Below are 14,706 nucleotides of genomic sequence, written 5' to 3'. Positions count from 1 at the left end.
CGGGGTGAGGTGAACCCACAGGCCTGGCCTCGAGGGCCGCAGGGCGGGAAGAGAGTCGGCTGCTAGGGTGGGCCATGTTGCCCCCACTGCCCCGGGGTCTGGGCGCTGCGCCCCACCTCTCCCGTGTCCGGGCCCATCCTGCTGGAGCTCTGCTCCCTTCCAGGGAGCCAGATGCCTCCACCCATGTGACGCAGGCTGCACGGTGACAGCTCCGTGAGCCGCGGCCCCCGCCCCATCTATCAACCGTTATCACCCATCCAGGGAGGGGGTCACTCCCCAGCCCAGATTCTCGGGGCCGTGCTGGGACCTCTCCTCCTCCCCGGGCCTCCAGCGGGCTTGCAGCTGGGTGCGTGGCCGCAGCCACCCTACCACACATATGGCCTGACCCCACCCTCGCCTCCACCCTGTGCGGTGGTCTTTGCCCCTCACGGCCCCACGCGGACTCGCCACCCCCACCCACATCCCATCCCTGGGCACCCCCTCGGCTCTTCCCCAGGGGTTTAGTAATCGGTTCTCCGGAGTGAAGCAATCTCATGTAATCTATCAGTGGCTATCAGGCCCATCGGAGGGCCGGGAGTGGCCGGGCCCAGAGATGGCGCCAACCTTCAGCGTCGATAAAGTTTCCGAGTTCAGCGGTGATGAATGTTGAGTAAGCGCAGGCCGCCCCGATAGGATGTGGACTTGGCAGGCCGCGGCTCCGGCTGAAACCAATCTCTCCCCTATCAGCCGGGCTGGGCTTTCTCAGGCCCCGGCTCTTTCTTCCCTCCTCCTCGGCCTCCCTTTCTCTCTGCCTTGCCCCGCCCGGGCCCCTGCCCCTGGGGACACGGGTGGGGGACCAGCCCACTGGCCCTGGCCCCAGAGAAGGGGCAGGCTCAGGGCAGGGGGAGGATCCAAGGGAGCCCAAAGAGGTGTCCAGAGCTGGGGGGCTGCCTGGAGGTGGTGGCAGATGCAGCAGCTGGTCGGCCAGGGTTCCCCCAGCAGTCCAGGGACCCTAACACAGTCTGACAGGTTTTGGCATTCTGCTCAGTGTCTGATGGTGGCTTCCCACGGTGGCCAGAATAAAACCCCAGCTCCTTCCGAGGCCTCCAGCCCCCTGCCTCCCCGCCACCTGACTCCTTCCATTCCTGGGCGGTGCGCGCTCCTTCCCACTTGGGGAGGGGGGCTCTGTCTTCAGCGCTCTGTGCCCGGAGCTCTTCTCAGTCGCAGGTAAAGTTCACCCTCTGAGAAGCCCTGGTGACCACCCCGTCTGAAGCCAGCCCCCCAGGCCAGCCCGCTCTTCTCCATCCTGAACACTGTCCCAGCCTCCGTGGCATCCTCCGTCCCCACACACAGGACGTTCATTCGCTCCACTCTTAACGCCCCTGCTGCAGAACCCCCAGGGCTGTCGGGAACCCGCATCTGGGGCCCCTCTGCCTCCTGCAGAGCCTCCCATCCTCTGTTCACAGCAGCTCTTTGAGACTGATGAGTCCATACCCGTCGGCCAGATGTGTAAACCAGGACCTGGGCAGCCCCTATGCCCAGAGCCAGGCACTGGCTAGATTCCACTTGGCCCTGAATGGCAGCTAGCCTGAGGCCTGTGCTGGGACCATGCAGGCACAGATCTGGCTGCTCTCTGCCTCAGTTTCCCTACAGGCCTGTGCTTGATCCTGGCAGAGCTTCATAAACTGCGAAGGGCTGTGCACTCGTGTTGGTGGGGATCTGCTCAGAGGGATCCACAGCTCTGGGAGGAGACGTGCCCGATGCCAGCCCTGCACCACAGCAGGCGAGAGAGCCACAGCTCTGGGAGGAGATGTGCCCGGTGGCAGCCCTGCACCACGGCAGGCGAGGGAGCCACAGCTCTGGGAGGAGACGTGCCCGGTGCCAGCCCTGCACCACGGCAGGCGAGGGAGCCACAGCTCTGGGAGGAGACGTGCCTGGTGCCAGCCCTGCACCACAGCAGGCGAGACAGGTTGACGGTCCTGTGGGGTGTCGAGGGTGCCCTGGCTTCAGCCATGCAGCAGGCACCTGGCAGGGCCCAGGCCCTGGGGAGCCGCCAGAGGGGAGGGTGGGCAGCCACACGGGGACTATGGCGAGGGTAGGAGCGCACGCGATGGGAGGGAAGGTGTGGGACCGGGGAGGGCCTCGCTGAGCTGTGATCCGCCCATGACACGGAGCCAGGAGGGGAAACTGAGGCCAGCAAGGGGAGAGACCACACCTCGGGCCTGGGAGCTGCACAGACCTGTGTCCCAATCCCACCCAAGTAACCCTGAGCAGGGGCAGGGGTCCAGGGAGGCACAGCCAAGAAAAAGGGAGGAGGAGGAGGGGAGAGCAAGCTGGGGCCTGAGAATGCCCAGGTCCTCTCTCCTGACTGTGAGGACCCCAAGGACAACGCCAGGTACAGGGCAGGGCTCGGGAAAAGGGTGCAGGCAGGCTGCTGGGTCAGCACACCTGGATCTGTGCTATCTGTGTGGCCACCCCGAGGCTCGCTGGCCACTGCCCACTGTCCGCTGCCTACCACTGTTACTTCCTCTGCCCGGGAAGGGGCCAGGCTCAGAGGAGCCCGTGTGCAGGAGTGCCTGGGCCTACCCTCGGTCCCCTGGACGGCTGCTCAGCCTGGACACCATGCAGCCAGAGGCTGGGCATGGCTGTGGGCCCAGGGCAGTTAAGCCCACCAGGTCCACCCCTCGGTTACTGGGTCGGCCACAGAAGGAAGTGGTGGGGCTGAGGGGGTGTGGGTGCAGGACCCCCTCCCAATGCTGGTGCCCCATGACCCTGAGTCTCATCCCTCTCCTCGTGGTGCCCCCACACCCACCCAGGCCTCAGACCCCACAGAGGCAGGTAGCAGGGCACCTTCAGCCAACCAGGTGGGACTCAGCCTGGCTCACCCACCCCAGGGTGAGCAGGGTGAGACCCGAAGGCCCCTCGCTGGAACCAACCAAGCCCCCATCCCTCTGCACAGCCTCCCTCCTGGGGGAGCCCAGGATGACCTAGCCACACCCCCTCCAAGCCAGCCACACCCCACCAGCCTGTTTCCAGGCCCTGACCCTTCCCGTGTCCATCAGCATTTGCTGGGTACCTACTGTGTGCTGGGCGCCGTTCTAGATGCTGGGGGTGCGGCCGTGAGCAGACGTGAAGGGAGGGAGGGAGGGCCGCCAAGTGGCAGGGCAGCCATCGTGGGAACTGGGGAGGGCTCAGGGAGGGAGGGGAGAGGGCCGAGCAGGTGCCTGCTGGAAGTTCTGGCGGAGGAGGCAGTCAGGGCAGGGCCATTTTCAGAAACCAGGTGGGAGCTGGGTAGGGGTTTGGCTTTTGCTGTGAGATCCCTGGGGGCTCATGGGAGGCGTTTGAGCAGAGGAGGTGAGGGGTTGGGGGCTGCTTACTGAACATGACCACAAGGCCAAGTGTGGCTGGGGAGGCAGGGAGACAGTTCTTCACACAGCATGTGTGTCGTGGAATCCAGGCTGTTGGCACCAAGGGAGGGAGCTAGACTCGACTTGAACATACAATGGGGGCCAACCTGGGCCAAGGAGGGCTTCCCAGAGGGACAGGGAAAGGGAGAGCATTTGAGGGCCCGAGACGGTCAGAAGCTAAGCCGGTGGCCTGAGGGCTCCCCACTCCTGACCCGGGACCGCTTTTGGCTGCAAGAGCCCGGCGCCCCAAGGGCAGTGCTTACGCTAAACACACAGTGTGATAGCGATGGAGAGATGATTCGGACGTGCGCACGCCCACATGCCAGGTCCCTTCTCCACACCATCTGCAGACCAGGGCCACGCAGACCTTCCCCGCTGCCCTGAAAGTGAGTTCTGGTCTCTGCCAGCCCGGCTTCCCTGCCTTACATGAGGGAGTCGGAACGTGGACATATAGGGAACCACAGGAGAGGAGAGGAGGGAGAGAAGCGGGCACAGTTCACATGCGTGCCGGGAAGGGAGAGCTGAGCAGCCACGTGGGCTGGGTGTGTGGGCTTCGGCCAGTGAGGGCCCCGGGTCAGCGGAGAAGGGCATGGGAAGGTGGCTGATATTAGAAAGAGTAAGATTTTCAGTGACTCCTTTCATACTCTTGAAGAGAAACAAGCACAGATTTGGGTGAGCGCAGTGTGTTTCTTTGCCTGAGACTGGGCCAGGTGGGGTCCTGGGTTTTATTTGGGCTGCATGTTACCACCATACCCATTTCCAGCAAACTTTCCTGCCTTTAAAAGCCAAACATGGCTGGGTGCAGTGGCTTATGCCTGCAATCCCAACACTTTGGGAGGCTGAGGTAGAAGGATTGCTTCAGTCCTGCATGGTGGCATGAGCCTGTGGTCCCAGCTACTCAGGAGGCTTAGGCCGGAGGATCGCTTGAGTCTAGGAGTTTGAGGATACAGTGAACTGTGATTGCACAGGTGCACTCCAGCCAGGGCAACAAAGCAAGACCCCGACTCAGAAAAGAAAAGAAAAGCAAAACCAAGAGGATGCTTACGGGGATACGGTTGGTTGTATGTGAATTCCATCTCAATTGAATATTTATAAGGCTGTCACTGGGAGTGAGTCAGGGTTCAGGGCCCCTGCACAGCAGCCACCTCGTTGAGCCTGGGGACATTTGATTAAGCAGCAGCTCCCCAGGCTTGGCCTGGAGGGCGTGTTGGGCTCTGAGGCTGCTTCAGTGGGCTTGGCCCTCCTGGAGCCCACAGCCCGAGGCTAACCTCGGAGGGGAGAGCGGGGAGAACAGACCTGGGGATGGGTGGGTCTGGGACTCAGAAGAAGTACGAGCTCCCCATGGCGGGGTGTGTGGGAGCTCTGTCTGTCTGCCTCTTGGTGGAGCCGCTCAACCCCCATGTCCCCTGCCCCAGGCCCGCTGGCGTAGTTGAGGGGCGGGACCAGTGGGGGAGGGTGTCTGGGCCCAGAAGCAAACCCCGGGTGGTGGGCTCAGGCCATGTCCCCAACCTGCCACGATCCTCTGGGACCCTGGAGGTTCAGCCACGTGCTCCTGCGCTGGTTAGGGCGCTGCTCTAGTAAGCCGCACTCTCTCACCAGCATCCGCTTTTGTGGTTGCCCTGGCTGACAGCAAGTGCTGATCCCGAACTGATGGAGCTGCTGGTGGGCCAGAGGTGGGGTTGCTGCGGGGCGCCCTCCCAGCCTAGGCCTCTCATAGCCCCCAAGAGCGTCTTCATTCTTCATCTCCATCAGCGTCTGTGTCTACACAGCCATTCCTGTGTTCTTTCTTCAGCACCTCGCGCCGGCATCCCTGTAAGGGGTCGCTGTTACGGTTGCCCATCCTGCCTCCTGCAGGGCTCACTGAGCTGCTGTGCTGGGCCTACGGAGGCACACACGCCTCCTCCCAGTCCAGCCAGTGAACCAGTGTGACCTGCAAATAAACACGAGGCTCCCGCTGAGCTGGGGCGCTGGAAGGGAGGCCTGGACCGTGGGGGACGGACCTAGGCCGGGGGAAAGAGCCTCCGCCGGAGGGATGAGGAGGCCTCAAGTGCACAGAGAGGCGAGGGTTCCCATAGAGGGGTCAGGGGGTGCTGAGGCCCCAAGGCAGGGGCGGCAGGGGAAGGAGTTGGGGGCTAACCTGAGGACCTGTGGGTTTAAGCAGCCAGGTGACAAATGCTACCCGAGGGAAACGGGTGGGGACTTGCACAGGAGCCTGGACCCCACATGGCAGTGGTGGCTCCAGGCCACACCAGGCTGATGGGTTGGACGTGAAGGAGGAGCGAGTCTCCGAGGACGTGTGCCGAGCCTGGGCTCCCCAGTGGGTAGGTGGGTAGCCACAGAGGGCACCGTCTGCTCCGGGCTCTCCCAGGCTCTGTGCCCACTCCCTCAGCTGCCCTTGTGCCTGGAAGTCAGCCTGGCTGCTCGATGGATTACACATGAGGTACCGGCCACTTGGTCCTGAGGGTGTGGACGGTGAGTCCCGAGTCCCAGCCGCGGGGCCGGGCTCCCCACGCAGGTGGAGCTGGGCTGGCGTCGCCAGCAGACCCCACTTTGACGGCGGGGCTGGGCTGCTGCTACCGCTGCTCTCTGTGCCTCAGTTTCCCTGCTTGGCGAGATTCATGGGATGAGAGATGCTCCTAGCTGGGCTGGGGGGTGTGGAGAGCATCAGCCACTCACCAGGGGCCTAGGAGGGGGCCGCTTGGCCGGAGGTCATGCTGCCCGCCAGCCAAGAGGTCGAGCTGTAGGCTCAACTTGGGTCAGCTTGGGGGACCCAGGCCCTCTGCGATGGCTCACCACAGCCCCCAGACCCGGCCTGGGCCCCAGTCACCCTGCCCTCCCTTAGCGTGGCCTCCACAGAGCGAGCGTGGCCGTCCCCGTCTCCTCTTTGTCCCCACCGTGGCCCGAGCTGCCCGCTGCCCAGCTGGTGGGAAAGTCTGAATCTGTTGCTATTTTCTGTCTGTTATCAGGGCCTTATCTGGCCGCTGTGTGCCGCCAGAGGCCAGGGTCTTTCTCCTGGCAATGCTGTGAGCCCCCCCACCAGCTACCCAGGGCCAGCAAGACCAGGAGGCCATCCCTGGGGTTCTTTCTCTTCTGCCTCCCCAGCCCCACCCCTCTTCCGTCTCCCCATCCCATCCTCTGCCCCGACCTGTTCCCCTCACTGCTCCCCTCCCTGTCCCTCCCTCCCCCACACTGCCCCCCCGCAGCACTTCCTCCCCCAGCCCTGGCCTTCACCCACTCACACCCCCCGCCGAAGGGGGAAGATGGGGCACGTCCCTGCAGAATAGAAACAGTGACAGCAGCTGTGGTGAGAACCTCACATCTGCGCCCAGCGCCCACTGCCAACACCTGGCTGAATCCTGATGCCAGCCTTTGGCAAGACAGTTTCATCCGCTGAAACCAGCCTCAGGGAGAAGCTGCCTGCCCTGTGCCAGCCTCAGCTCCTGCTGTTCCTTCCTCCTGGAGCGCTTTTCCCTGGACCCGGTGCTGGCAGCCTCCTCCTCTCCCCATCCAGATTGCCACCCACTTGCTACTTCCTCCAGGAAGCCTTCCTGGATGGCACCTCTGACTCTTTCCTGTGGTGCTCACACTGGCATCTTCCACTTTTTGGGGGATGGGGCTGGTCACTGCAGGATCTCTGGCACCTCGTGAGGGTGGGGCACGCCAAGGGCTCAGGAAGGGGGAAGGAGCCAGTGAAAGCGAAGGAGGAAGAAGTGAGTGTGTGAGGGGACGGGTGAGTGAGGGAGCGGATGAAAGAGGGAAGGAAAGAGCCGTGGTGCTGGTGGGGGAGGAGTGGGGCCATGTGGCTGCCAGTGGCCACCCGCCCCACCAGCTGCTCACATGGGGCCTGGGCAGGCACCTACACCTCCATTTCCTCCCCTCTAGACCGAGAATGAGAGGACTCCCAAGAGAGGCCAGCATAGGCAGCTGTGTCCCCTGCAGCCACCCAGTGGGGACTTAGGCTGGTCTCGAACCCTGAGCCAGGGCAGGGTGCTCCCTGGGCCAGGACCCTGGTTTTCAGGAGGCTTGCCCAAGGCCACAGAGCCAGGGGCACCGCAGGGGCCTCCCCAGGGGCCTCAGACTCCTCATCCACAGCCCCCATCTGCGCCCCACCTGGCATGGCCACCCTGGGGCCCACAGTCTGGGGGATGCCCCCTCTCCTCAGCGACTGGCTCTGGCTTTCCACAAGGCAGTCATTCAAAGGAGCCCCCCAGCGCCTCGCCATCAAAGCCGGGAGGGGCCACCTTAATCGTCGGTGCGGGGACTTGGAAGGGAGCTGGGATCATCCCGCCGCACAGAGCCGGCTCCGTAATTCAGTTTTAAAGCATGAAAAAAGGGAGTTGATGAAATTCCGCTATCAGCGCCAAGCCAATATGCAAAATATCTCACCCCCAATCAAATAGCTATTATGTTTTCATTTCCATTTCGGCGTCCGGCTTAATGAGCAGGAGACGGATGGGCGCACGGGTGTCTGCTGACTGTGATAACCAAGGGGCTCCGGGCACTGCAGGGGCCGAGCCCAGCGCTGCCCTGGCTGCCGGTGACCACCACCATGGCCTGTGGACACCCCCAGGCAGGTGCGGCTTGGCCACTGACCTCTGCCAGGCCAGGCAATGGGGCTGACCTCACCCTCACTGCAGGTGGTCCCGGGGCGAGGGAGGCGTGGGGTCCGTGTCTGGCTCGCGGAAGGGCTACGTGCTGGGTGCAGGTCTGAAATCCAGCCCCAAGATCCTGTCCCACCACCCCCACCCCCACCCCCACCACCTCTGCCTCCTCGCCGGGGGCCGTGGACAGGGCAGCTCACAAGTCGGCCTTGCTGGGCCTTGGTTTACTCACCTGTAAATTGGGTATGACTTGGCTTCCCACTGTGGGTATTGGGATGTGGTTGGCGAGGGGGATTTCCATGATGGCTGCCCCCAAGGTCCTGCTTACCCTACTCCGCTCCACCCTGCCACGGCCGTCACCAAGTCCCATACTGTCCTCGTACCCCCTCCTCCATGCACCCTGTCCCTCTGCACTTTCCTGACCGCCCCTACCTGCTGAGGTCTGAGTGGGCAGCCACCGTCTACACCGCAGGTTCCCCATCTGAAATGAAATTGGAAGACCACCTCGCTGGACTACGTGGGTGGGGGCGGTTAGGGTGGGCATTTGTAAAGTGCTCAGCACCGCCCGTCCAGTCTTAACCATTCACACCATCGCCGATTTCCCAAAACCTGTACTAGCCACAGTTGATGTTCACTGAGCACCTCCACCGTGTGGGGCTCTGAGGACGCGGGCAGGCGGCACGTTTCATCTCCTGAGGTGGGGGCTGCTGTGGCTTCCATCTGTAGACCAGGAAACTGAGCACAGACAGTGGAGTGACTTGTTCGAGGTCACACAGCAAGGACGCAGCAGCTGTCAGCCTGCCTGGCTATAGGTTGGCCTGCTCCAGCTGTTGGCATCACTGGGCACAGGGAGGGTCCCCAAAGAGGCTAGGAGGGGTCTTTGCTAGCCCCGGGCATGGGGAGAAAGCAGCAGAGACCAGCCGTGGCTCACAGATGCCCCCAGCCAGTGGGGGCCCAAGTGCTCTGTCACCCACCTGGACAGTCCCCATGGACCACAGGTGGGCCACGGACGGGACCGGTGCTGACTTAGGGGCTCGGCGGGGACCAGGCAGCTGCTCTCAGACACCGAGGCGGGCCCAGGGCAGCATCTGCATCGACACATCCTATTTGTGGGCTGACAGTTGTCTCCTGCGTTATCAGAGCTGTTTTAATTGTGCTGGAACTGAAATTAGCCTGGCAGCCTCTTTCTCCACGCTCATCACCAAGGCTTTGTGTGGAGCAGGCGCCTTTGTTCTTGTGTAAATAGGAGAACCCATCACCAGCCCAGTGCCTCCCTGGGTGTCTGAGGCCCACCTGGGTGGGGCGTGGAGAGCCAGCCCGCCTTCCTGGGGCTGCGGCGGGTATGCACGGGGCTGTGTCTCCTTGGGCCCCAGGTCCCTGAAGGCAGGTGGCCTCGAGCCCATTTGCCAGAGCTGGTCACCGAGGCCCTGAGGCCCAACAGCTGCTCGGCAGGAGGAACCACAGCTCTCCCGGGCAGCCCCTCCCAGCTCCATGCCAGCCATGGAAAGCCCCGGCCTCCAGAAAGGGGAGGAGCCGGGCTGAGCTGATCGTTCGGCGTGCTGGTGCTGCCGCCAAGGCGGGGACGGCCGAGCGCCTCCTGGCCTTCTGGATGGCACTGCCCGCTCAGGGCCGACCTCAGAGGTGGGGAGGGGAGGCCGCCGCGGCTACTTTTCTGCCCTGGCGTGTGATGAGGGAGGACACTCGGGTTGGGCCTCCTGTCCCAGGGGCAGGAGTTGGACCGGTCGGGGGTGGCCCAGCCCGCCCTGGAGCCTGCCCGTGTGGGCGCTGTAATGGGAGGCTGTGAGCCCTCGCCTGGGGCTGGCTCCTGTGTGGTCTGAGCCCAGCCCCCTCCTGTAATTACAGCTCTGCGGTGCTCTGAGGAGGCCGGGACTCTTGGGTCCCAGCTAGAGCCCAAAGGCTGCAGCTAGGAGAGTCCAGCTTGCCCCTCCTGTCCAGGACCCCCCCATGGCTCCCTGGTGGCACCTGCCCCTCCTGTCCAGGATCCCCCATGGCTCCCCAGTGGCCCCAGGATGAAGGTCCCCTACTCCCCGTGGCCTCTGAGGTCAGCACGGCCAGGACCCTGCCTGCCCTCAGCCTTGAGTGCCAGCGCACCCTGGCCCCTGACCTCCCCTTCCTCCACTACCTCTGTCCCCGCCCCGGGGCCTTTGCACATGTGGCCCCCTCTGCCAGAGCTGCCTTCTCAGGGGCTGGTCTCGCAACAACCACGCTGTTCCCTCCAAGATCTGCCAGCGGCAGCCCCTCCCCTCCCTGTGTTTTTCTGTCTTTCTGTCATGGCCCCTTCCCTCACTGCACTTCTAGAACTTGCTGTTGTTTTCGGTCGGGGCCCATCTGTTGTTCTCTGACTGTCCCCACAGTGGCCTGGACACCCGGGGCAGTGTTCAGCGGTCTGGTGCAGCCCTGCATCCTGGAACAGCACCTGGCCCTCGGGTGTCAGCAGAAGGCAGAAAAGGCATCTGCCCCTCCAGGAGCAGTTTGGTTTGATGGCATCAGCCAGCCACAGCCTGCTCATGATCAGAGGGGAGCTGGAGTCCAAATACACAGAAAACCCACCTTCCCGCCTCCCTGCTGCATGGAACGGTGCGATCAGCCTTGGACATCAGCCTGAAACTCAGTCACAGCATTTCTTATTCTCTCGTATCTTCAGGAGTCTCTGACACGAGGCAGCCTCTGAACCTGGCATTGGACGCTGGCGGGTGGCACGTTTGTTACTGGCTGGGCAGGTGTTTCGGGCGTCAGCGGGCCCCACCTCTGACCTGCCCATCTCCCTCGCATCTTCTGCCTTTCCCTGGAGAAACGGAGCAAAGCAGGGAGCATGAGGGGCTGTGAAGGAGGACGGTGGGGATTCGGAGAGAAGCTCTTGAAGCTGGGCACGTGTGGGCGCCTCGGTGTGTTTTTTTTGGGGAGGAAGCACCAGGTTTCATCAGATTCCCAGAGGGGCCATGAGGCAAGAAAAGCCAGGAACCACCGAGCCAGAGGTGCAAACCCCGAACAGTTCTCTATCCGTGCGGCTTGCTTGGCTCCAGGGATGGGGAGGTGGTTGTTCCAGCCTGCAACGCTCAGGCCTTCCCTCTGGTGTCTTCTGTTCTGCCCCACCCCCACTCTGCCCCGTCAGCTCCCCTGACATGTGAACTCACAGACACGTGGTTTCCAGACGTTACTTGTTCGTGTTCTGCTGTGACCACGGGGCTTGGCGGCTGCGGGACCTGGGGTCTGGATGCAGGAGGACTATGGCCCCTCCCACTCCTGAGTGTGTCAGGAGGCTCTGCCCCCATCGTGGCTCACACAAGACAGTAGAAGGCTGGGCGGGTCAGGCCTTGCGGGGGCGGGGGGGGCAGTCCCAGCACGCAGGCTGCCAGGGCCTAGGGACCCGGCGAGCAGTCAGGCAGGATATGGAGGGGCACCTCTGTCCTGTGTTCACGCTGGGCACCATCAGCCCCGCCGGCGGATGTCAGCACGCACACCTGCACTTAGCGCCACTCCACAGCCACTGCGGGGTCCGGAGCAGCTGCCCCCGCCCTTGGGCCTCGTGACCTTGTCTCAGTCTGCCTTGTCACCTGTCAGGTGGGCTCCTGGAGTTCCCCCACCCCGATGTGTGAGTCTCTGAGGGACCCAGGCCCTGAGGCACTCCACCCCCAGGTGCTGCAGACACCTGTGCCCTGGTCAGTTTGTTCGCTCGACAAGTCTGTGAGCGCCTCCTTTGTGCGGGGCCTGTGCCGAGCGAGGGTGTCACCCCAGGGAGTTCCCAGACCGAGGGAATGAACGTGAGGGAAGCGCACAGGGACTGGGCCCCTGGGAGGGGCATTGGCAGGTGATGCCGGGCGGAGGCCGTGGCGACGGCGACCCTCGGGACCTGGATGGATGCTGGGCCTATAGTACAGGGAGGGCCCGCTCGCTGCTCCACTGCTGCCAGAGCGGGTGGGGGCCTGTCCCCTGGTGCTGGGGGGAGCAGGTCGGAGAGAGACACAGGGGCCGCGGCTCTTCTCTGGCAAGAGTGGAATCCGTGGGCGTGGTGGAGGCCAGGGGTCAGGGCAGGTAAGGGTGGGTGGAGGCGACCCTGCAGCTTTGGAATTGTTGCAGAGGGTGGGGGTTCGTCAAGGATCATCAGGTCTTTTTTTTTTTTTTGAGACAGAAGTCTCACTCTGTCACCCAGCCTGGAGTGCAGCAGTACAATCGTGGCTCACTGCAGCCTCCAACTCCCAGGCTCAAGCGATCCTCCCACCTCAGCCCTCCTAGTAGCTGGGACTGCAGGTGTGCGCCACCACACCCAGCTAATTTTTGTATTTTTTATAGAGACAGGGTCTTGCCATGTTGCCCAGGCTGCTCTCAAACTCCTGGACTCAAGCCATCCTCCCACCTCGGCCTCCCAAACTGCTGGGATCACAGGTGTGAGCCACCGTGCCCAAATGTCAAGTCTTGAGGGACCCAGAGGGAGCCCCTAGCTAACAGCCACCTGCCCTTTGACCTCAGGGTGAGGGATGACCCTCACCCCTGCCCAGTTGCCAGTTCCGCCTGGGCACCAGGGCTGTGCCTATGCCAGGAGGGGTCAGGAGGCAGGAGCTGTCCCCTCAGAGCTCCTCCCAAACCCCCTTCGTCTTGTGTCCACAGGTTCCCTCGGAGACATGGAGGCCGGAGAGGAGGTGCCGTTGGTGGGCGTCAGCCACATGGAGCAAAAGGCCACGGCCCCTGAAGCCCTGAGCCCTCCCAGCGCAGGTGAGTCAGACTGAGCCCTCTCACCGTGCCTCCAGCTGGGGCCTCCATCGCTTACCCGTACCATGCACTCAGAGCTCAGCGGTGTCTGAGTGGTGTGGGCCAACTATATGCAGGAGTCCAGGACAGGCGTCTTCCAGCCAGAGGCCTGTTGCCCAGAGGCCCTCGGTGGGGCTGGGGGTCTCCAGGAAGGGGGAGATGTGCACACCTGCTGCATGTGCGGCCTGAAATCCAGCCCTCAGACAGATGAGCAGACCCAGGCCCAGATGGGGCAGGTCTGGCCCAGGGTTGGATGGGAATCCATGCCCCTCCCAGCCTCAGTAGACCCTCTGTGAAGTGGGGACCATGAGGCCCCCTCCCTGGGGCTTGTTGAGCTGTGGCCCCTGCTGGCATGCTGCTTGGGCTGAGTGCACAGTGGGTGCTGGGTGCAAGCGGGTGCTGGGTGCACAGTGGATGGGTGCTGGGTGCACAGTGGATGGGTGCTGGGTGCACAGTGGGTGCTAGGTGCACAGTGGATGGGTGCTGGGTGCACAGTGAGTGCTAGGTGCACCGTGGGTGCTGGGTGTGCAGTGGATGCTGGGTGCACAGTGGGTACTAGGTGCACAGTGGATGGGTGCTGGGTGCACAGTGGGTGCTATGTGCACAGTGGGTGCTGGGTGCAAGTGGGTACTGGGTGCACAGTGGATGTTGGGTGCACAGCAGATGGGTGCTGGATGCACAGTGGATGCTGGGTGCACAGCAGATGGGTGCTGGGTGCACAGTGGATGCTGGGTGCAAGTAGGTGCTGGGTGCACAGTGGTGTCTGCTGCTAAGACACCACGCCTCATTCACAGACCAGAGAAGTTTGGTGACTTGCCAGGGTCACTCAGCTTGCAAGTGCCCTAGTAGGGGTCCCACCCAGGTCTGGGTTTAGCCTGATTTCCTCCACCCTCACATGCACCTCCACATTCCCTGGGCCCTCTTGGTCGCTAATTCCATGGGGCAGGGCATTTCCCAAGCCGAAAAAAAGGGCCTGCCCTCCCAGGAAAGAGTTAACCTGCCATAAGGAGGCCTGCTGGAGCCAGCTGTACCCCAGACACATCCAGAGACCTGGGAGAAGGGGCCTCCCTGGGACAGAGGTGCCAGGAGAGGTCAGCATGCTCATCCCCATTTTCCAATGTCCGAGAGAGACAGCAGCAGGTTGTGAGGTGGGCTCCGCCCAGCTCCTCCACACTCCACTTGCAGCCCCAGGCACCAATCTCATACCTACCCCATGCCACGAAACCCTTTGTACACAGACTGTGAATTACCCCCACTCCAACGTGGAGGAGATGTGGCCATACCCGGACCGTTTGGGAGGGTGCTAGGTGGGTGACATGAGCTGGGGTGGAGGAGAGATGGATGCGTGGGGCTGCCCCTGATGGGCGGAGGGATGCCAGGAGGAAGTGACAGCAGGTCCAAAGGCTCCAAGGCCAACGGGGGTGGGGGAGAGGTTTCAGAGGGGTCTGCAGCCGAGGGGCTGGGGTGGAGATCCCAGGCAGACCTTGGTCCCTGGCTTGGGATGGGGGCTTCTCAGTGGGGACCCCCACCCCAGCATTTCCCAGTCTAAGTGTCAGGGTCCCTGCTGGGTGGGCCGCAGCCCCAAGAGCCCAGCAGGCCTCATCCCCCCATCTGCACATGCCCAGCCTGCTGTGCTTGGGCCCGTTTTTCTGGCAGCAGGCCCCGGGGTCACCAGAGCCAGTGGGACTTGACCCCAGGGCTGGGGCCGCCATCTCCCCCAGCTCACCCAGGGGCATCCCTGCCCCAGGACAGCCAGGCCGGGTGCAGGCGTCCAGCCCAGCCTCTGGTGAGGCCTGGGAGCCGCTGGCTGCCACTCCTCCCTGTCCTTGCCGCCATCACCATCAGCACACCCTGCTTGTTGGTGCAGCCAGAGCTCTCCCTGGCCGGACCCGGGGCCGGGCTCTTAACCCTCGCGGAGCCTCAGTTCCTGCACATGTGAGCTGGGCGCCAGT

At 63.3% G+C, this 14,706-nt stretch overlaps 1 protein-coding gene across 1 annotated transcript in view; it reads left to right on the top strand.

Moving 5' to 3' along the window:
- ZFPM1 (zinc finger protein, FOG family member 1) overlaps positions 1-14,706 on the top strand; it is a 62,581-nt gene that overhangs the window by 19,123 nt on the left and 28,752 nt on the right. Inside the window, exon 2 of the mRNA XM_032156225.2 lies at positions 12,614-12,718. Coding sequence (XP_032012116.1) covers positions 12,628-12,718 — 91 coding nt within the window. The 5' untranslated portion in view covers positions 12,614-12,627. The remainder of the gene's footprint in view (positions 1-12,613; positions 12,719-14,706) is intronic.

This window comes from Hylobates moloch, unplaced genomic scaffold, assembly GCF_009828535.3.
Source record: "Hylobates moloch isolate HMO894 unplaced genomic scaffold, HMol_V3 SCAFFOLD_6, whole genome shotgun sequence".
Taxonomy (NCBI): domain Eukaryota; kingdom Metazoa; phylum Chordata; class Mammalia; order Primates; family Hylobatidae; genus Hylobates; species Hylobates moloch.
Note: the sequence above shows the minus strand (reverse complement) of the source record. Positions and strands in the feature narration are given on the sequence as shown.